General features: G+C 45.4%; 1 protein-coding gene across 6 annotated transcripts in view; it reads left to right on the forward strand.

Annotated features, from left to right (window-relative positions):
- Positions 1-14323, forward strand: part of RAB30 (RAB30, member RAS oncogene family) — a 42623-nt gene extending 28300 nt beyond the window's left edge. For 4 of the 6 annotated variants that reach the window (XM_084531682.1, XM_084531681.1, XM_084531680.1 and 1 more), the window contains 4 exons: positions 4625-4725; positions 6214-6297; positions 10077-10260; positions 12342-14323. In XM_084531682.1, the coding sequence (XP_084387808.1) occupies positions 4633-4725; positions 6214-6297; positions 10077-10260; positions 12342-12592 (612 nt within the window). In that variant the 5' untranslated portion in view covers positions 4625-4632 and the 3' untranslated portion in view covers positions 12593-14323. The other 2 variants (XM_084531684.1, XM_084531685.1) reach the window with 2 other exon arrangements.
- The last annotated feature ends 8149 nt before the right edge of the window (positions 14324-22472 follow it).

Raw genomic sequence — 22472 nt, forward strand, 5'->3', positions numbered from 1 at the left:
GGATTTGGAGACAGTGGTCCCCTGACCGCTGCTGAACATACCCATGTCTCTGACACTCCTGCAGGCTGCAGGAACTGAAAATCCACGAGTGGAAGTGGTAGGGAGAGATGATGATGCCATGCTCTGCAATGTGCTCCCTGCTCTGGTTGTCACCTGGCCCTACAGAGCTGGAACTGTGGTTCCACGGACTCACCAGCCTCTGCAAGTCAGGAGGGACTGAAATGTTGTGGGGATAAAGAAACAAGAAGTTATTTCTGTTTTGCTTTTCTAAAACAAAGGTGTTGAAACATTCTCTAAGACATAAAAGATTTTTGACTTCAGATGAAGGCTGTTCGTGTTTCCTGAGGACGCGTTATCTGGTGATCTTCAGAGGTTGCAGGCAGAGGTTGGCACACCTTGTGGCTGACCAAGACAGGCTTGCCCTTTTGAAGTCTCCCACTTCACTTTTGGCTCCATGGGCCAAAACAGCTGAGGCAAAACCATCATCCTAGAACCTGCTCTTATCAAGCCTAGAGGTGAAAATTCTTCTTCAAGCAAAGGAGTTGAGAGAAAAGTGCCAGGGATTTCTTCACCAACTGAAAACCTCATTCATACTTGTGTTCTGTGCAGTGACTACAAAGACTCACCAGTAAAAAAAATGGTGTGGGACAGGCAGGGTAGGAGTTTCATCCATTTGAAGGAGAACTTGATCACTCTAAAGCCATTAGCATCTCCCAGATAGTTTTTAAACCTCTGCCTCATGTTTTTGCCGCTTATTTGTTCCTCAAAGAGATTGAGCACGCCACAGTCAAAGCCATTCAGAGATGAGGAACCCTCTGTGCCCATCCGAGGTAATGGGTGAAAAATCACTGCAAAAAGAAGAAAAATACTTCAGATGGTAGAGAGGGCAATGGTAAACACTGTGAAGTAAACTGAATTGGATCAGGAAGAACTAATAGGTGAACAGAACAAATGCAGGGAGAGGACATCATGTGGGGAATAAATTAAATCAAGCCTGGAAACTGTGTTCTGTAAAGCGTGTCTGCAGATAAGCTCCTTGCCTTGTGGCATGTGGTGATCAGAAGCAGGTGGGGGTGTATCTCCCTTCTCCATCAGCTGTGCTTTCACATTTAGAGCCCATAGCAAGGTAAAGCAGAAGGCCAGGTCCTGCTGACCACGCTTACAGGAGAGTTTTTCTCACTGGGGCTCTGGGTGAAGGGGGAAGGACTGCTGGATCGCACCGGTGCTCACTGCACAGGGTAGGCAGCCCGTGGCTTCTGCGCGTCTTTTTCTGAATGTCTCCATGTCAGCTTGCTTGTGGGAACTTGCAGAGGGGGGAAGAAGGGGTGAAAGCACCCATCCCTGCTGTGCGCTTTCGTTACGGAGGGATCTCAACAGCCTTTTGGTTGAATTAGGATTAAATATGTGGTCACACAGCTTCGAGTCATCCATCTTGGCCACTTGTTCCTGCCCCATGAAATCCACATGAGGGGCTGAGTGCTGAAATGGAGCAGAGCAGTGACCTCGGTTAAATAAAACCCTGCAAAACTCCTTCATTTTGAGATCCGTGCCTGACCTGTGAGTGGTGGGAGCAGCACATGGCAGGCACAAGCGGCTGGGGCTTGGCTGGGGTGCGAGATGTACAAACTGCCTCCAGGTAAAAAAAAAAAAAAAACAAAACAAAAAAACATGAAACTTGGTTTTCTGTCCTGCCGCAAGCTAGAGCATGTCTCTGTGCCATAGCTGGCCCAGTTTCTGATGAGAGTGGTGGTTTAAACAAATGTTCTGGTGGTGAAGGGTTGCTGAGGCATGGGTGGGCATCCTGTTCCCTGCCCTTGCTGCAGGGTTTTGTCTGTACCAAAGGGGGTGGGACAGGCAGCTGCGGCCCCAGTGCCCTAAAGCAGTGTCCTGATGCAAGGCAGAGCCCCGTGCCTAGAAGCACAAAAAAAAAAAAAAAAACAGAGGAGAAAAAAAGAGAGAAAAAATAAAAAGAAAAAGAAGAAAATAATATCCTTTTTAAAAAAAGAAGTGATGTGTGATGTATTGCTGAGACCCGCATTCCCAGCAGGAGAGCAGAGAGCGGGCAGAGGTTGAGACACATCTTCCCCGGGGAGCGGGAGGGCTGCGGGAGGCTGAGTCAGCAGGAAAGGTCACTTGGCTGAAAGGCTGAGTTGCGAAGGAGGCGATTTCGTAACGGTAACTGATGCAATGCCTTTCTGTTCGGGGCTGCCGGTCTGCGGCTGTGGGCATGCACGAGGGAGGAACAGCAGTTTTTGTGGCTGGGGGTGATAGGGCAGCGATGGTCAGCTTTGGCTGCCTGCTCTCCCTCCAAAGTACCCCTCCTGTACTTTCCTCCCCTCCCATGCCCCCACTCCCACTGTACCCTTTTTCTGTTGCTTTAGCTCTGGCATTTAATCTCATCGTTGCACCGTTTGCTTTATGTCCCTGGCTTCTCTTTCAGTTCCAGTTTGGGGTCGTTATCACATATGATTAGTCTTGGAGCCTAATGAAGGGGATCAGACATAACTCTAGGGTATGTCTGAGCCATTTAGTGTTTCTGAGCTCAAAGATCTGCAGAGGAAGTTTATTTTTAAGCTTCCTGAGAAGATAAATTTGAATGTTGGATTGTTTAGGGTACAAGTAATATAAATGAAATTGCTCCAGGGAAGCAATGCCCTCTGGGATTTGAAGAATCCCAGGGATAATTATCTAGTGCGGAGCAAGTCTCGTTAGTCTTGAAATAGCTTTTAGTAGATGATCACATTTTTCTTCATGTTGGCTTGTCTGAAAGCTTGAAGCCGTGCATTAACATTTAGCCTTGATTATAAGTACCATCAGCATGTTCTTAAGACTGTCTTTATCATCCAGGGAAAGCCAGGCATGGGAAGTACAAAGCTATCACACAGCATAACAGTCCCAGAAAACAAACCAGAGCATTTTCAAAGCCTGCTCTTTTAGGGTCCTGCTCCTGCGAGGTTCGAGCATCCTCAGAGCTGCTCCAGCTGTTGCTGTGTGGTGGCACCATGCAGGTGACTGTATCTCCAGCTCAGCGATGAGGCATCCCTGTAGTGACTCAGCTGCGTCCCTTCTGACCGCCTGCCAACATGATGCAGGTCATTAGTCACTGATTGGTGAGGTTAGCCTTTTTTTAGGCTCCTGGAGAGGTCAAGGGTCACATAGACACCAAGCAGTTGCATCAGTGTTACCCCTCTGTTGCCTTCAGGTCCATCAGGTGCATGGTGGTGCTTGGAGAGCTGTTCCGGTGTGCTCTGTTGGGTTGACCCAACTCTCTGAGCAATCTGGAGCTTGACTGGGGATAGCAATTCCTTAATACAATTTTTCCCCGTATTTTTGCCTTTTCCTCACCACCCTCCATCTTCTGTGCTTCCCAGCTTTGGCTCTGTCTACTCATCCATAATCTATATGTACTGGTAGTTTAGGTACCGTGCTCAGATATCCCAACTGATGGCTCATGGATCTGTCTCTTTACTGTCCTATGCCATTACTACAGACCAGGACTGAGGACAGGTCTTTAACACCAGTATTTTCTTGGACACAACCGCTCTGGGACACTGCCCTTCTTCTCCCTTGTCATACAATCAGAATCATGGAATCACCTCAGTTGCAAACGACCTTCAAGATCATCAGGTCCAACTGTCCACCTGACCTACCGAGTCCCATCCCAAAACCACATCCCTTAGTACTGTGGGTTTTCTGTCTGTCCCAAATCTCTGACCGAATCTCTTTTGCCTGTCTCGATGGCTACAACTCCCTCCTCTGGCCACACTGCCTGCAGCACCCTTGGGTGCTGTGGAGATGGAGGTGCATCCCTCGCTCCTTGCCCAGCTGCAGCAAGCTGCATGGGTCTGCTTGGCCTTCTCTGTGCTTTATGGGACTGAAGGAAGCCTGACAGGTCTTCCCCCACGTAGGCAATGCTGCCTGTATTCTGACACATTGCCAAAAAGCCAGTCCATGCATCCTGGCAAGGGGGTTGCACAGGATGTGTGTGTGTTGGGTTCCCCTGAACCTCCTGTTTTCTCTTCCCATTTGGTACTTCTATACCAAGCTATCCTCACAAAATAAAAAAAAATAAATCATCATAATTGCAACATTATTAGTAATATTTCTTCCTTTTTTAAAGTCCTCTGTTAATATACTTCAGCCAAACTGTTACCCCTGCTCCCTACTAATATTGTAGCAAATGAACTTTTCTTTACAGCAAACACCGCTGCTTTTATTTCTAACCAATTGCTCTGTTTGTTCTACACCCGTGTCCTCCCCGATCCCTGCTCTGCTGAAATGCAGCATCGATGACTCGTGGGATGTCACAGAAGCCAAAAACTGGTCGCGGCTGTGCAGTGGCTGACGTTGCTGGCCCAGGTGGACTCTGCCTGCGTGTTGCCACTGGGGCGGGGTGGGAAGGGCTCTTGTCCCTTATCTGGGGAGCCACACGCGTGCTGGGAAGACCTTTGTGCTGATAGTTGGAGGAATAAAGTTCAGTGGGAATGAAAGGACATTCCTCTAGCGGGAGGGAGTCAAAAATCAGAGCCGTCCTGTGGCGGAGCTGGACGTTCAGCGTGGGAGACGCAGCTTTGGCCACTGCTGCCCTTGGTTCACACTTTCTCACCTCCTCTCTCTCTTGCAGCTGCGTAAATGAGTATGGAAGATTATGATTTCCTCTTCAAAATTGTTTTAATTGGCAACGCTGGTGTGGGGAAGACCTGCTTGGTCCGACGCTTCACGCAGGTAAGGTCGGGCACCTGCCAGACGTGGGGCATTGCATGGGAGCACGGTGGTCTCCACCAGCACCCCCGCTCCACAGGCTTTTATTATCCATGCTTGCAGCATCCATGTTATCTGTACTGAAGTACCAGCATGAGCACTGCATCAGTAACTAGTGCTGTGTGTGGCTTTCCTGGGGTTCTGGTTTATTAGGACCTCCTGTTGCATTTCCTATGGACCTCTCATCCCATCCCTCCAGGGTGGACCAGCCTGCTGCTGTACTGAACTCTCTCTCGTGTTGTCCATTAGTAAATGATTAAATAATCTGGGTCCTGGGCTGTCAGCCCAGGGTCTTCTGTTAAACATCAGGCCAGGGATTGCACCTGAAACGTTACCAGGGGCGTTTAATGATGGTTTGAAGCAGTGGAGTGTGATTCTGGCAGCAAAATGAGATGTTGCATTGCCTGGGAAAAATCTGTGCTCCCTGTGTTTGTGGCTTTACGTACAGCAGCTCCTGAAAAGCTTGCAGTAACAGTGGGGGCCAGCTGAGCTCATATCTGCCTGATTGGGGAAAATGAATCAAATCCAAAGGTTTGAGGACTGTTTTCCCTTCTGTGTAACAGAACAGCAGGAAGAGGACTAGGCACCTGTGATTTGGGCTCAGAGAAGAGTTTGCACGGTGTACTATAAAATGCAAGTTATGTTTCTTTTGTTGCTGTTGTTGCAATCCCTACTGGGAATCATCAGTTTAAGTTTTAAAACTGTAGTGATGTTAAACATGCTCTCTGCCTGTACCAGCTGCTGGCAATGAAGCTGGTTAGTCCCAAAGGGTTAACCACGAAGTCTGCAGCCGCCACTGCTGCCTGTGCTTTGGCAATGCTGCTGCTGCTATAGGGGATGGATGTGCCCCAAAAACAACACGGCTTTGCAGGCTGGGACACCAGAAATCAGAAAGCTCTGCTTGTTTTTGTTCAGTTGGCTGTTGCTCCTTTCTCAAAATCGAGCACTGCCTGCCATGGGCTGTGCTCTGGGGGCAGGATCTGGCCACTCAGGAGCTGCTGGGGGTGCCCTGGGGATCCCTTTCCTCACTGTGGCAGAGGGCAGAGGGAAGGCTCTCATCTCTTTCAAGGCAATGGAGAATTGGGTCAGAGGGACCCAACCTGCCTTTCCCCTGCCTCTTCTGAGTGCACAGAAGCAGAAGGGTTTTTCCTCTCTCCGTTTTCACTTTATATGTTTTCCTTTTCTCATAACAAGGAGATGGCAGTGGATTTTGTGGCTTCTTCTGATGGATGCTGTGGAGATGGATCAGTGTGCAGAGCCTGCCCTGGACTCTGTCCCCCCTACTTTGTGTGGTGAAGGAAGCGGGCACGTCTTTCAGTGCAATTCCTTTAGAGGTGTTCTCCTGTCTAAGGAGCAAGGGAGGAGTAGGGATGGGAAAAAGTAAGGATGGGCACCCAGAGGGAAGTTTTCCTTGCTACACAACTTGTTTAACAAAACTGTGTTTTCTTTCAGGGGCTTTTCCCACCAGGCCAAGGTGCCACGATTGGAGTTGACTTTATGATTAAAACCGTGGAGATAAATGGTGAAAAAGTAAAGGTAGGAACCTGATGGTTTTCAGTATAAACTCATACGGTGGCACTGTAGTTTGGGTTTCTTGCTGCAGCATGCCTGCTGCTGGAAGGTCCAGAGCTGCCTGTCATGTCTTCGAAAATGCACCATCAGGAGCATGGAAAGGGGAGATGCCCCATCCCTGGAAGTGTTCAAGGCCAGGTTGGATGGGGCTTGGAGCAACCTGGTGTGGTGGGAGGGTGTCCTTGTCCATGGCAGGGGGTTGGAATTAGGTGATCTTTAAAGTCCCTTCCAACCCAAACCATTTTGTGGTTCTATGAGATCTTGCAAAGCTCTGTTCTTGCTCAGAAGGCACAGAGATGGTGCCTGGCAGGGGTTGAGAAAGCACAGAGAAGCATTTCAATGCAGCTTCCATTTACTGCACTGCTGGTAAGATGAAATCTGTTGAGTTCCCACTGGGATGTGCCTGATACAGGTTTTCTCCTGCTCCTGAGATGGCCGGTTCCTGGGATGGTGCGGTTCTGCAGAATGAAGGCTTGTTTCCTACTTCTGTTGAGTTATAGACCTGAAAGAATATATGTTATGCTTGCTGGTGCTTTGGTCAACAGGTTTTACTCAACCTGTGTTGGGCAGTGTCTCACTATTGACTCTTTCAGCTTCCAAGATAGGGTGGTTGCAACCAAATAATCACTGGGAAACTCCTTGTCCCATGCTACCTCCTGAACCTAGCTTGGGTATTGCTTGGCAGGGAGCTAGTTTGTCTGGGCTAAAACACACCAGGGCCCAAGTTAATGCTTTAATGGGATCCATGGTTCAGTTCTAGTGCTCAGAGATGTTGGCTGGCACCACTTAAGTCATTAGCAGAGCTTTCACCAGAGCTATTGTGGCGTTTGAGAGTTGGGAGAAGAGAATGAGCCTCTGATGTCAAGGTGTACAGGGTCCCTGACACCTGGAATTGTTTTTCCTGCACTAAACCCATGGGCATTTAAGTGAAAAACAACATTTTTTTCCTTGATACCTTCATCTTCTCTAGTGATGAGCAGGTGGGAGAGTGGCAGCAGTGTGACAGTGGCTGGGTGAACAGAGACTCGTTTTTAAGGGTGTGCAAGTGATGGGATGGAAACAGTGGACTTGCGCAGATTTTCAGCCCTGTATTTTTTTTCCACCTGTGTTTCAGTGCAGAGGCTTTTTGAGTAGAAAATCAGATGGAAATCAGATTTTACAAGCATATCAAGAGGCTGCCACCCTGCTGCACAAGTTGCTGTGTGAAGAGCTGTACGTTTGCTATGGCAAGTGACGGTCCTTGACCAAAAGGCCTTGCAGCCTGAGCAGGTGGAGGACAGCCCAAAAAGCCCACTCCCAATGCCCACGACTGGAGTAAGTTGGAGAGCCACAATGAGAGCAGTGTGGGAAGAAGCTTACTAGGACACATTTTGGTATTTGAACAAGTCTTAGAGTCTGAAAGGCAAAACGATTCCTTTCTGTCTCTTGCATTGGTGCAGGCAAGGACTGAGCTTGTAGCTGAAACTTTCTGAGCAAGCAGCGCCAGTGAGAGTAAACATTTAATAAGTGGGAAAAGCAGGGATGACTCAGAGCTGAGAGGGGAAAAAATGACATCTCAGTCAAACGAGGCACCAGCTCATGGAACAGTGCCAAGCTGTGACTGCTTCAGTGCCAGGCAGCATCTCCTGCATGGCATTGGGATCCAGGGTCAGAGCAGAGCCATTCACCAAGGAGGTTTTAAGACTTAAAAAAAATACGTGTGTGTGTGTGTGAATCAATTTCTGGGAAAAATACTTTCTCGCTTTAAAATTGCATTTGAAAGTCAGAGGAGAGAGCCTTGCTAGCATGAGAGTTGTGTGCAAGCCATTTCAGATATGAGTGGATACTAAGACTCGCTGGCAGATAAACCAAGACAGCCCTTTGCATTTTATTTTATTTATATATATGTGTGTGATCATTTCTAACAAAACCAAAAATATGTGCAATGTATGTACTGAGAGGCTACACACATTCGATAGTAATTATAGTGCCAGTCAAAGATAAGCATCCTCACTGCTACAAACGCAAGGCTCTGCTGTGTACCTGTGATGTACCTGTGATCTTACTGCACTTGGTAAAAATGTACTAAGTGCATTGTACCTGTGATCTTACTGCACTTGGTGAAAATGTCCATGTGCAGAAAGCTAAACATACCTGAAAATGCTGGGGGAGAGGGAAGTATCATCTGGCTCCTAGAAAATTAACATCCAGGTAACTGTTTTCTGCAGGTAGAGTCACAGGCCTGGCCAGCAACAAACCCTCTTCCCCATTTGATTTCAAAGTCCCTTACATTAAAGCGGTGGAAAAGCATGGTCACATCAAGTCTTAATCTGACAGAGATCTTTTCAATAAATGAAATGCAAACTAGAGTTAGCCACTAGACAAAGCTGTATATATTTTTCCTGGGAAATAGCTGCAAAACAACAGCAGCAAAATTATCTGTATTTTTTCTATCTACTGAAGTTTGTAGGTTGGTTTGTTTTAAACAGAACTTGTTTGTTATCTAAATTTTGTATGCAAGTAATGTCACACATGGTTTCGTGTGGCCCTTAACTGCAGGTGCCATATTCAGCTATTTAAACACAGCTATGCTGAGAAATTAAGCTCAAAGGTGCCAGGAGCTGTGAGCCAGCAGCAAATTCCTTCCTCTGCAAAAATGTACTTTTTCAGAATCATACCCCACATCTGAAAGCTGCTAATGGGGGCTCTTGTTTCAATCTCACATATTTATGATGAGTAGCTGACATAGTTTGACACTGGAACTGGGCAAGAACAAGGCTTGCTCTATTATGGGCAGCTGTAAATACGGAAAAAATTTCAAATACTTTTAACTTGTTCTTCCCAAAGTACACAGGATTCTGGCTAGAAATCAGCCTTTTGCATACTAAGTTCCAGGGAGGGGTGCTTAAAAAATAAAAGCTGAAGCAGAGAAATGCTCTTTTATGCTGAAATATTTTCTTTTGGGATGCTTTTCTTTGCCTGCTTTTTGAAAAGTTGTGGTTTTGATGAGCCACCTAAAGCTGTCAGATGGTTGTTACAAAAATGGTACATGTTTGTTTCATATTGGGAAATGAATGTTGTTTTTTCTGGACCCAGGGAGTTTGCCAAACAGCGGTTAAGCTCATGACCTCTTAGCTATAGTTAGGGACCTGCCAGCCACTTCTACACATCAGGAAGGAAGGCGGCAAGCAGCTGGGCGGGATGTCTGAAGTTTTGTAGAGGAAACATGTCGGAGTCCTTGGATGAGCCTTCAGCTGCAAACCTGAGCTTTGTCCACTCCTGTGGTTTCCACCCTTCAGTGCTTCATCTCGGGATAACTAACTAACCTTGGGAGCTACAGGAGAGGCTTCCTTATTCCTTCTGGAACAGACCTTGCTGTGGGTTTGACTGCAGGGCAAGGAAGAGAGAGGAGACCTCCTGCCTTTGGTGCCTGTGTTGTAATTCCAGGCCAACAGCTCCGGCCAAGGGAGATGCTGCAAGTCCTGTGAACACTGATGGACCTACAGCTTGCTGGGGAAGTCGGCAGCAATGCCAGCTGACTTTGTGCCTTGCATTTCAATTTGAAAAGGCAGAAATGGAAACAAACAAGCAAAAAAAAGTTGGGGGATGGAAAGCCAATGGGGAGAAGAGCTAAGTGTTTTCCCAGCAGTGGTTGTACCCTGGAGGCATTTAGGTCAAAACAGTGCTTCTACCAAAGCAAAAAAAAAAAACTTAAAATGATTTTTTTTTTCTCCTCTCCCTGCTCCCCCTTTTTGTGCCAAAAGCTGCAGATCTGGGACACGGCAGGACAGGAGCGGTTCCGGTCCATAACGCAGAGTTACTACCGCAGCGCCAACGCCTTGATACTCACCTACGACATCACCTGCGAGGAGTCCTTCCGATGCCTCCCCGAGTGGCTGAGAGAAATCGAGCAGTACGCCAGCAATAAGGTCATCACCGTGCTAGTGGGTAAGTCAGGGGCCTCCCTGGCGGGGTGGTGCAGCGATGGTGGGCACTTGGTGGCAGATGGAGGTGTTGGAGGGAGGAAGAAGCGGATCTGCGTGTTGTGGAGGTGCAGGAGGCTCAAACTGGTGCAAATAAAGCAGAGCTGTAACTGTGTGTGGGTGCAGCTGGTGCCTTAAACACACTCGCTTGGACCATTCCTCCTGCAGACAACCCCAACATGCTGGTGGAGATGTTCAGGGCACCCTAGCTGCTTCTCAAATTGTGGTCCTGTCTCAAGCCTCAAGGCTGTTGTGTGCAGAGGTGGATACTTCCCTCGGGTTGGTCCCATAGGGGACTGAAGCATTGATCATGGCAGAGCTAAGAATGCAGACTTATCCCTTGTGACTCCCAGCTCAGATCTCCACAAATATATGAGGATCTGCTCAAGCTGGTGATGGCTGTGGGTTGATGCACCCCATAGCTGTGGACAGCTGGAGTCTTGGCTTAAGTGGGACAAGATGTGGGAAGCAGACCAGGATGCAATGGCTCTGTGGATCTTAGCATTCATGGGTAAGACAGAGCTGGAAAACTGGTTATTTTTGCCTGGATTTTAGGAAACCTAAAAATAAATACTGAATGCCATGTTAATCTAGCAGCTTCAACTCAAGCTAAAACAGACCCCAGGCCATCTGTCTGCTATATGCGAGGTGAAGGTTATTTTGCTTACCCGTGCTTCTGTGTGCTCTGCTCTCAGTATCTGATAGTCAGGACTTGGCTTTTAAAGGCCCAAGAATATACAAAGAACAACAGAAAAATAAGTTGGGGAAAGCTCGAAAGTTTCCTATTGCAGTGTCATTATTTCCTTTAATAGTTTGCTGTTTAAAAGAAAAATCTAGAGGATTACAAAATATGTTTAAGGTGTCTTTAAAGGTCTTTTGAGCTTTACGTGCCCCAGTGGTATTGCAGGTGAGTCTTGGGATTTAAGGAGCTGCCATACAAGAAACTCACTACACTCCAGAAGAAGAGTATGGCACATGTACAAATGGCTCAGAAATACACAACAAATGACTTAACAAATGTACATAAGATTTTTTAGGGAACATTAAGTTAATTATTAGCATCTACAGCATAAAATATAAATAACTTCCACAGCACACACTTTAATCATGGTAACACCTATAAAGTGCTTACGATGAGTGAGAATTTGTTTAGAAAGAGTAACTGCAGTGTATACAGTGGGTCCAAGAAATTGCTTCATCAGGAAAGAAGAGGAATATTGGATGAAAGAAGGGCAATGGGAAATGGCTTGCTAGTGCAGTCTTCTCCTGCTGGTTCTCACGCCAGCTCCAGACACGAGGCCAGGAGGGGTTTCCTCCTGAACCTGACAAGTCCCTGGACACAGCCCCTTGTTATCACAGGCCCTGTTCTGTTACCTTCTTTGTAAGATTAATTTATGGCAAAGACATCACGTTTGAAGTGAAGTGGCCTGTAATAGGCTGTAATCATATCAGATGGTTGCTGGAGGCATTAATCAACTCCCTGCTAAAATGAGCTCTCTGAAGGAGGGGGCTGGTTCCTTGCCCCACCTCGCTCTGTGAGTGCCCTCGAGCCTGTCTGTGCTTCAGCCTCAGCAGCCAAATCAGTCACAGGGATATTTAATTAAGATAGGAAAGCAGCCTTCTGCACCAGACTGCCTTTAAAGCTTGTAACGACATGAGAAATATCACACTTAGTGTCTCACGTGCTATAATTGACATTTTAAGTGCTCCTCAGAGCCAGAGCAGGAGAATTTTCAATAGATATTAAAATGGAAATTCTTTAATGTCAGTTGATAGCAGCAAACAGATGCACTGGTACTAAATTAAAGCTGACGGACTTGGATGTTCACAGGGCATGTTCTGTTAAGTGAGCTGATATTAAATGAACCTGGCCTGTGTATCAGGGAATCCATTATTTGGAGGGGAGAGCAAGCATTGAGTTTCACATCGAAAGCCCTACCCATGCATACATACAGCACCGAACTCTCCTTCGTCCTGTATCAACTTCTGTTTCTTTTGTTTTGGAAGTCACATTAATTCCCTTTCTACAATTTTCCCTCAATGCAGGTAATAAGATTGATTTAGCCGATAAGAGGGAAGTCTCCCAGCAAAGAGCTGCAGAGTTCTCCGAAGCACAGGACATGTACTATCTGGAAACCTCAGCGAAAGAATCGGATAATGTGGAAAAACTCTTCCTGGACTTAGCCTGCCGGCTGATCAGTGAGGCACGGCAGAACACCCTTGTGAACAATGTCTCATCCCCCTTACCAGGAGAGGGGAAAAGTATCAGCTATTTGACTTGCTGTAATTTTAATTAAAGAGCTGGCATGTGATTTTCCATCCACCATGGGCCCACAGGATTTTTTGCCGGGATTTATCTCCTCGGAGGGAATTCCTGCCACTTTGACCCATCTGACTTCCCCTGAGTCAGGCTGCAGACCTAGAAGCATGGCAGGCTGACAGCTCCAGCTGCATGGCAACGTAGCAGAACATAACATGGTTTAAATTTAATTTTTTCTTGCAGTTTCTGGAGTGGGAAAGGAAAAAGGAGAGTTGGACAAGTGGTTCGTGTAATGCAGAATGTGAGCATTTCCTTCTGCAGGTGATGAGATCAACCTCTCTTGGAGAAGACACTGAAGAGTTCAAGATCTCTCTTACAAAACAATGTGTTTGGTCCTTTGTAAAAGAAAAAAAACAACACAACGATGCGTACTGAACCTGGACTACACTGGCAATCATCTGGACTGCCAGCCAAGTGAATCCTTAGGACGTGTACATAGTGTCTGCCCACGTGTCTCCATGGAGGACTGGTGTTTGAAATAGTGTTACATCTCTCATCTATAGGCACTTTCATAAACATGGAATTAAAAAAAAAAAAAAAAAAAAAAAAAGAAGTTATATGTCAACATTTTCAGACAAGGATTTGAGAAGACAAGGCTACAGCTCCATTGCTTCCTTTGGTGCTAGCAGTTCAGCAAATATTCCATAGACCAAGCGTAGTCTTACTACATTGCTGTCCTCTGAATGTGTAACTTAGACTGATTAGAAAAAGAACGCTAATAAGCACTGTTCATTAAAATCCCATTACCTCTTTTTCTAGGCTTGAACATAGTGAGAAAGGACTGTGCTTCTTTGATATCCAACACAGGATGAAAGGACTTCCCAGAAATAAAATAAATAAATAAATAAATAAGAAAATGAACTGTCCCACCTCTAATTAGTATTGTCCTAAAGTGAAAAATTAGCCTTGGGAAAAGTTATTGGTGGAATTGAAAAAATGCACCAGGCACGACCAAAATCTTTTGTGTGCACTGATTATGCATAAGGGTTCAAAGAGAGCACAGTTTGAAGTGGCAGCCTGCAATATGTCTGGGATAAAAATAAAGCTTGTAGATACAGTTCCTGTTGAAAGGCAGGCATACAATTTTGCAGAAGTTTTTCTTTTTTTTTTTTTTTTTTCTTTTTTCTAACGTGAAGTGGAAATAGCAGCAGGTTGCAGGTGGCATCATTTTGTGTCTGACCCATCCAACGATCACCTTATGGAACTGTTCTCTGAGGAGCTCTTGAAGGTATCTTCTTGGCCTCTCTCCTCTCTGCTTGAGTAGCTTTCACATTCAGGGCTGTAGAGTCATTTAATTTACTCGATGCTTTGTACTCTTAATCTCAGACTCCAGTGTATGTGTAACTGTTAGGCAATTTCTTTCTACGAAACCCCTGAAGTGGAAGCATTATGGAATTTATTACTACACCTCTAGTGCCATATGCGAATAATGCATTGTAAATTTACACACTGACATTATAGCAAAATTGAGAGATAGTGAATGCACTCATGGAAAATGAGTTTTAGAAGTTTGAGTTCAGTTTAGCTGATCTGGATAAATCTCTCCTGGCAGTTACGTGACTGTGATACAATGTAATTTAAAGTTAATCACCTTAATATCACTTGGTATTTACTGAAGATTATTAACAGAACTTTTGTATTGACATAAAAGTTGCCAGTAAGTTCATCCTGAAAACAATAATAATAATAAAAAAGTAGCATTTTAAAATGCTTTTTCACATTTTCCTGAAAAGACTTCCTTGGGCTGTATCATGGCGTGCCTTTGATCTGTAATGGTGAGCTGACTCTACATGTCTTTGAGAGAGGAGGGACTGGTGTATCATATGTCAATTTTTAATATTTTCTTGCTATTTTTAGGTCACTTCTTTTGTGACTAGTGCTAAAAATGAAGATGTAGAAATTGTGGTACAAATCTTGCTTGTCATTTAGGTAACACTTTGCAAAGTGCTGCTGTAAGCGTTAGATGTTGGGGAAATGTCATCTGACGCACTGGCCTGTCAGGGTCCTTTTTGGTCTCTGCTCATGATGTAACCTAGAGGATTTAGAAACGTGTGGGATTTGGTGGCTTCTGCTGTTCTGGATTGTGTGGTACAGCCTGTGCTGGAGAGCGTTGTCTTCCTTGAGCATTCCCCAGATTGCCAAATGCAGCCTGATGTGAGCTCGTGAAGACACCCTGACCCTGACACAGCTGGTTCTGCACAGCTTTGAGGTTGTTTAGAGCAAGACTCGGGGCGTTGCACATAGGGTAACACTTGAGTTAAAAATCAATGTTACTCATATTTAATTTGTCAAAGCTCTTACTGATAGATTGAGATGATCTTGGGTAAAACACTAAATGTTCTATGCATCTGCTCACTATTTGTGAGGTACTTTCTGGAGTATTTTGTGTTAGATGTTTGCAACGCAAGTTTGCTGGCACAAGCTGTGATTCCCTTCTGTTCTTATTTGAGTTCCACATCAGAGAGCAAGTGCTGGGAAAAAAAAAAAAAAAAAAAAAAAAAAAAAAGTCCAAACTTTCCTCCAAGAGAGTTATGATAGAAAAATGTGAAATTATGAACTCTATAGAAGAAGGGGACACTGGGTGCCTCTTCCTACCTCTAATACTGAAATCTCAATTTGATCTACAGGTAAGTAGTTGGAGTATGCAGTTGGATACATATTTGTGCTGAATGCTAAGTGGCTTTGTGATCATTATTTAATGAAAACCACATGTCATGAATTGTCAGATAAGACACTTTGTTCTTTGCTGTAGAACGTGTGAAACAGCCGTTACAATCTGTGAGCCTGCTGGTGCTGTTTGTCTTTTTGGAAATAGCTGTATCGGTAACAGCGGGCTCCTGCTAGTCTACGTTTAGCGGTTAATGGCTATTGAATTCCTTCAGCATCAGTAATAATAGCAGCAGGCTGAGGTTGACGCAGCAGACAGTGATTTGAAAAGAGGGAAAGTTGGAATTCGTGATGCAGAAGCATTGTCGGTGCGCACACGTGGGACAACAGGCTTGCCCGAGATTTTGCTTACAAGGGATGCAATTGGTTATGGTCAGACCCTCTGGGTTTTGTATCAGCTGTTTTTCTGCTTGTCTTGCCTTTTCAGCATTGAAGAACCGTCCGTAAATCATGCTGAGATGTTGAGCTTACATAATTTCTGTAGTCAGAGACTGAATTCACTTGGAAAACAGATGAAATTCTCCATCAATTAAAATATGCCAAGCAAACATATGGGGTGAGCTGCCCTTTGGGGGGCTGTGGTGCCATCGTGGTCAGATGGGACTGGAGACGCAGTCCCAGAAAGCCTCTCCCAGCAGTGTGTACCGTGTACAGCCCTTTGTGCCAGGGGAAAGATGGCTGGGTGGAGCTGAAGATGCAGCATAAAGAGATGGTTATGTTCTCTCGGGATTTCCTCAATCCCATCCTCTTACAAAATGCATCTATGACTTAGCTTTTGATTGCTCTGGATTTTAATAATTATGAATTTGGGTCTTACCTGAGACTCCTGTATTGTCACTTGCAGTGTCAAAGTACTCCATTCCCTTACACGTGCTGCTCCTACCAACATCTACCAAGCAGAAGACCTTTTTGGGTTTATTCAGTTAGAAAATGTGTTTCTAGAGGACACTTTGTATTCCCGGTGAGCAAGCGTGGGAACTCTCCCAAAAACTGATGTACATTAGGGCTCACAAGAAAACTCATTGGAGCCAAAGGAAATGCTCTGGGCAATTCTAATAGTGACGGCTCAGTGAAAGCTGTTATATCAAAATGTTTTCTTCCTCAGATCTTTTATAAGCTTTTTGAATGAACATGGCTCTTGAAGCCAGTTTCTCTTTGCTCGTATCAACTGAGTCTGTCCTCTTGTTGCTGTGGGTAATAATTGCTCTAGTTACTGTCCACAAAGGATCATCGTTTTGAAGGACAGTCCTGATTTCTGGTGACAACGAGTGGTGGGGAGCTGCTTGCTTGATCTCCCATGGGTGATGAGTGCATCCTGAAGAAAGCAGCCCAAACTGGAACCTGTTGTGTCTTCGAAATGCAATCACCCCCTTGAAATGTAGCTGAATGTCCTGTAAAGGTTACAGATCTCCCATCTGCCTCCGTTTAGGATTTATCTTGGCTGGAAGAACAGACGACAGGGTTAATGCGCTGGCTGAGATGCCAGACTCCCACATCAGCCTACTGCCTCACTCACCACCGAGCTGAACTGACCCAAAGCTGCCTTTTGCGCTATATCCAGCCCAGATAGGTGGCTGGCTGTCATCACCCATGGATGCAATCGCACCCTTTCCCCTCATGTGAATGAGCTGTAACTTAAAGCAGAAGTGAAAACTATGCCATGGGAGTTAAGGGTGTGGTTGTGTTTTTTTTTTTTTTTTTTTCTTTTTTCCCCCCTACAAACTGGGAGTCACAGATCCAGAGGAAATGTCATCTCCGTTACGTGCACCTCTGAGCACAGTCAGCTGGGTAACTGGGCAAAGAAAACCCAGATATAGCTGAAACCGAGACAACAATGAGTAAATGCTGTCAGGGAAAGGTTGTTCTGGTTTTAAGAGTACAGCCAGGGTTAAGAGCTCAGTTCTCCTGGCTGTGGATAAACAGGAGCTGGCCGTGCTGTTCTCTGATGCTGTTTTCACATTAATATCTAGCTATTAACACTTCCTGGATGTGATCACATTCTTTGAAGCCGTTCTCCTTTTCCAGCAAGTTCAGAAGATAATTTTAGCTCTGGTTAGTGCTATAATTAAATAACCAAGTCTTCAGCTGAAGCAGCAGATGCCACCTTTGCCAATGCTTTTTCCACTGCTTATCTTGGGACACCACTCCCAAGGACATGCATGCTTGTGAGGGCACCACGGAGTTGTCCCTGCTGAGCATCTTCTGGAGTCCAGCCTTGGTGCCTAGGGACATGACATGGCTTGTGTGAGTCGCACTTTCAGCTGTGCTAAAAGGTTCTCCAGGGAAGATGGGTTGTTAGAAGTAGGATTAGGGTGGTTGGGCACTGGGACAGGTTCTCCAGGGCAGTGGTCATGGCGCCGAGCCTGCACAAGTTCAAGAAGTGTTTGGACAATTCTCTGAGACATAGGGTCTGATTTTTCGGTGGTGCTGTGTGGAGCCTGGGGTCGGACTTGATGATCCTTGAAGGTCCTTCCAGCTTGGGATATTCTGTGATCCCATGATTCTGAGAAGATGCAGTTTACATCAGCATCCATGGCTTGTCATCTGGGCCACCCTGACTTTCTTATTGGGAAAGCATAAACCTAACTAGTTCAACAAGCCTATTCTCAGCCAGGGCAGCCTGTGAGGAGTTTCCCTTTTTGTGGGACCAACAGAAGAGATTCAGGTGTGAAGAATCAGTGGTGGATGGTGCAGGCGAGTACATCACCAACACGCAGGCGGATGCTGCTCTCCTCATGGGGAGATGCTCCAGGATTGGGATGCTCTGCTTGGGGAGTGCTCTGGTATCACCCAGGCTCTGGGTTACACTGTGGGCATGAGCTGTAGTAAATGCAGCAGCCACGGCATCCCCAGCAGCCGAGCCTTTATGGAGAGGGGAGTGGAGGAGCAGGGAACATTGTTTTGACATTTTAATGGAGTGAGGATGAAATGTTTGGTTTATGACGGGGAGGGCGGCGGTGATTTCAGGCACTGCTGTTGCCTCCACTCTTGCAAGCTGTTTGGAAGAAAGCCTTAGCACGGGCCTCCACATAGCACTAAAGGAAAAAAACAACTTCCTAAGCCAATATTTTGGGGGAGAAAAGGCCATTTAATGAGGGGAGTGGGGAACACCACTGCTTGGTGCTATGCTGGCTTTGAGCGACAAGTCTCTCACTGGGTTTTAGAGGAATAGTTTAAAACGTGCCATATTTTTTAGCACAACAAGATGCACTGCAGATATGTCACATCCATTTCACTCCCCACAGCTGTTTACAAAAGAAAAATAAATAAATAAACCCCCTGGGACTGGAGCAGCTGCAGTCACTCAGCTGTCAATATGGGACAAGCCTCTTTCTGCTCCTCTTTTATTTCCACTTCACTCTGTTCTGCTGCACACATTTGGCTCTTCTGTGAATTTTCAGATCATGAGTTGTTTTGTTTTTTTTTTTGCCCAACTGCCTTTGATCTATACAGAAAGACTCACCCAGATCCCATTTGAATTCATTAATACATTGAGTAGGCATTTTAATTTTATGTTTACTGGCTTGTTTCCCTTTGTAATGTTATCTAACTGACAAGTTCTCCATACTCTGCCTTACATTTAGTTTTTTTTTTTTTTTTCAGGTCTAAAATGTTTCCTCTTTCCTGAAAAGCTATGATAATTTTTAGAGAAGTTATAAAGGTGTTTTCATTTCCACAGAAGAGAAACTGAATTACTCTCAGCTTTGATTACTAACAAATCAATACTGAAGCACGTAATTCTTTTTACACCACAAACAAAGTACATTTTATTCCATCATCTGTAGCTTGAATTGTAGTTTAGAAGCCTGCTTAGGCACTAAAAGCAGCATTTTGTTTGCAACTTCCATGCCAGTGAAGTCACAGCATTAAAGGAATATCCTGGACTGGAGTTTTTCCCACACATTCAGCTGTTTTGCAAAGACCTGCTGTATTTTCCCCAACAACTGTGAATTTAGCACAATGTACAGAATTCTAGCAAGAACCCTGGTTGCTTAAGTGTCCTAAACACATGGCCAAAAGGATGAGGAGCGGACATGTTTTGTGATGATCAAGCACAACTGTTTCAGTGGAGAAAATGCCCTACATTTGGTCAGACCATTTATCTCGAGTTGCTGGGATAGTGCTGTCTTTGGAAAGGGTGTAGGTGTTAGCAAATCGCCAAACTGTGAACCCTGTGAACCATAGATTGTCAGAAGCATTGGACCTGTCTGTTTTTTTGTTTTGTTTGTTTGTTTGTTTGTTTTTTTTTCTAAGTTCCTGTTGTCAAGTGTGGTACAGTGGGGTTGCGAAAGGAATGTATTTTGGATGACCAGGATGGTGAATGTATGATGCTTCATGTTCATTTGTAATGTCCTTTTTATACTTAGAAATTGCTTACATATGTATCTGTATGTAAATAAATGTTTAATCCTTTCCAGCTGGCGTTTAAAGCGTCTGATTTGCTTTATTGTGAGGTTTGAGTTTTGTTTCAATTTGATCTGCAAAGCAAAGTTGCCTTTAACATCAGACAAACTGATTCCTTTAGGAGGATGTGATTTAATTCGGATTTACAGCTGGATGGCTGCTGAGGACTTTCTGCTTGGGTTCAGCGTAGCAAGAGCAGAGGCAGAGCTGTTGTCCATGGGAGCACTGTCCATTTGCACTAGAGCAAAAGAAAAAAAAATCACAACCAGAGACTTCATAGCCATGTTGGAAATGCCAAAGAAATGCAAATTGCAGTCAGCAGAGGGTGGTATTTGGCAGAGGGAGCATCCTGGAGCATCCTCACTCCAGGGTATTGAAACCTGTAGCTGGTTAAACTCTTGTCCTAGCAGGATGCTGGGGCTGTGTGGATGAAGGTGATGTTTGGATGATGCTTGAGTTGGTTCATATTCTTTGCCCTACTGTCTTTTTTTTTTTTTTTTTTATTCTAGTTCTCTTCAGCATTCAAGATGCTCTTCATGCCCACAGCAGACAGCTTCTTCTGCTGGACTTCCCTAATGATCTGCCTTTCTCTGGGGTTGGGATCCAAACAGGAGATCTCCCATTTTAAGCCTTTTGGTCCATATATAAAGTTTGTGCTCTGACATCCTGGAGATCAGATTTCCTCCCTTCTGCTAACACTTACGGTGAGAAATGAGCTGTGAAGCTTGAAGACACCGTGTGTCTTTTATTGCCTCTTCCACCGACCTTGAAAGTCTTTCCTCGGTAAATGTCTGCCATGAGGGCTGGACCATCTGTTCTGCGTTTCCCCAGGAAGCTGGCACTCTGAGTCAGCACTAAAACAGGAAAAGGTATTTGCAGAGGGAAAGGTCCCTGCGTGCTTCTAAGCAGGAACTGGGCAAAGGGAGGGGGAAAAAAACATCCTTGAAGCTCAGACAGTTTGGGAAACGAGCATTTACTGAACGAGGTGAGGGCTGGAGTGTGCTCCCTGTGGGGATGATGGCTGGAAAAGCCTGGCCAGCTTCCTCCTGGGGAGAGTAAGAGATGAGCTGGGGTGCGGAGAAAGTCTGCATGTGCAGGATGTGCGACTGGCCCAGCCTGGCACTGCAGGGACATACGTGCTGCTCCCTGGGCTGGAGGGGCTGCTCCTCCTTGCAAGAACCACACAACCTCTGGGATGTGCAACCTTCTCCTTGTTAAGTAGAACAGAACAGAATAGATTAAAATTGAAGGTGTAGCAGCAAGGTTACGCTACAGAAGGAAGCTTGAGCCAGGCTTTGCTACATGCAGATGGGGCTGGAAACACTGCAGGAGCACAAAGGCTCCTGACAAAAAGGGAACAACCTGCACAGGGGGAGAAATGCAAGCCCCACAGACTGCAAGAGTGAAAACAACACAACTTGCTGCCTGCCTCCATCCTCTGGTGTACAAAGCCTTCCTTTAGAGCACCTGGGACACTCTGCCCAGATGCCAGCTCACTGACTGGCACCTGCCACACACCAGTACTTTTTGGTCTTACTGGTGCAGTCCTCTTGCATAAAACAGAGGGCTCTGACTGCCCTGTGTGAATGTCAATGCTATCTTACAGACAGTCCCATCTAATTTAAAATCTAATCTCCCTTTATGTCTTTCTAAGGTTAGGGAATCAACCACAAACTTGGTAGTTTTTTTTTTTTTTTTTTTTTTTTTTTTTAATTATTCCCCCCCCCCCCCCCCCCCCCACACACACACACACACATAATTGCATCATGTAAAAAGCACTTACTTTGGATGAAACACTTCATTCATGTCAAGGCATGGTCAGGTATACAACGTAGAAGTTCTGGCAGTGTTTTAGTGCTAGATGCATCAGGTCTGGCATATCATTCAGATCAGATCAAACCCCCATGGTAGGGTTTTTGTCCAGCTGGGTGTTTGTCCAGCTCATCTCAAGGGAGTGCTTTAAGAGCCAGTGGCACCAGTCTCATCTTATGTAGGAGACTGTAGTTTTAATTAATCATGTGCTTTATTGGTTAGGGCACCAATCTCTTAAAAACCCTTCAAGAGATCCTTCCTGTACTCAGCGATGTCAATGTGGGTAATGCTGTCTTTCCCTTTATTTCTTCCACAGAAGACATAAATTCAGATTTACCATCTCCAAGTAGGCTGCATTTCTTACTCCCTTTTCACTTCCCCTTAACAGACTCATTGTATAGGATTTTATTTGAACATCAGTAAACGCAGGCACACACAGACCTAGGATGGCTCACCCTACAGCCCTGCACTGTCCTGGAGCAACCACAGAGCAGTTCTGGGGCTCTGACTTGCTGCAAAGTGCAGGCCTGCAGCTCAGCTGGGCAACTCACCACCAGCATATGACAACTATCTGTCCTCTTCTGATACTGGCATGCCCCTTCAGATGGGTCAGAAAGTCCTGCGCAGGGGTCTGTGTGTCAGAGCACATCACTGCTGCACTCTGCCACGGTGGTTTAGGTTGGCGTCACTGGCATAGCACTTAACAAGTGACTCCACTCACAGGTACAACATTCATCATTATTTTAGTCATCTCATCTAACTATCTTTAATTCTGTTTTTTTTTTTTTTTTTTTTTTCTTTTTTTTTCTTTTCCCCATCATATTCATCATTTTCATCAATTGGATGTTTCTTTTCTTCCATTTATGTTTAGGACCCAGGGACTACAGAGATCTGGGCTTTGGCCTGAAAGACCCTACCGAGCCCAGCCTCTTGCACTGCCACCTACTGTTCCAGCAGCCTCAAACACCAGGAAG

This window comes from Aythya ferina (genome assembly GCF_964211825.1).
Source record: "Aythya ferina genome assembly, chromosome: 1".
NCBI classification, from domain to species: Eukaryota; Metazoa; Chordata; class Aves; order Anseriformes; family Anatidae; genus Aythya; species Aythya ferina.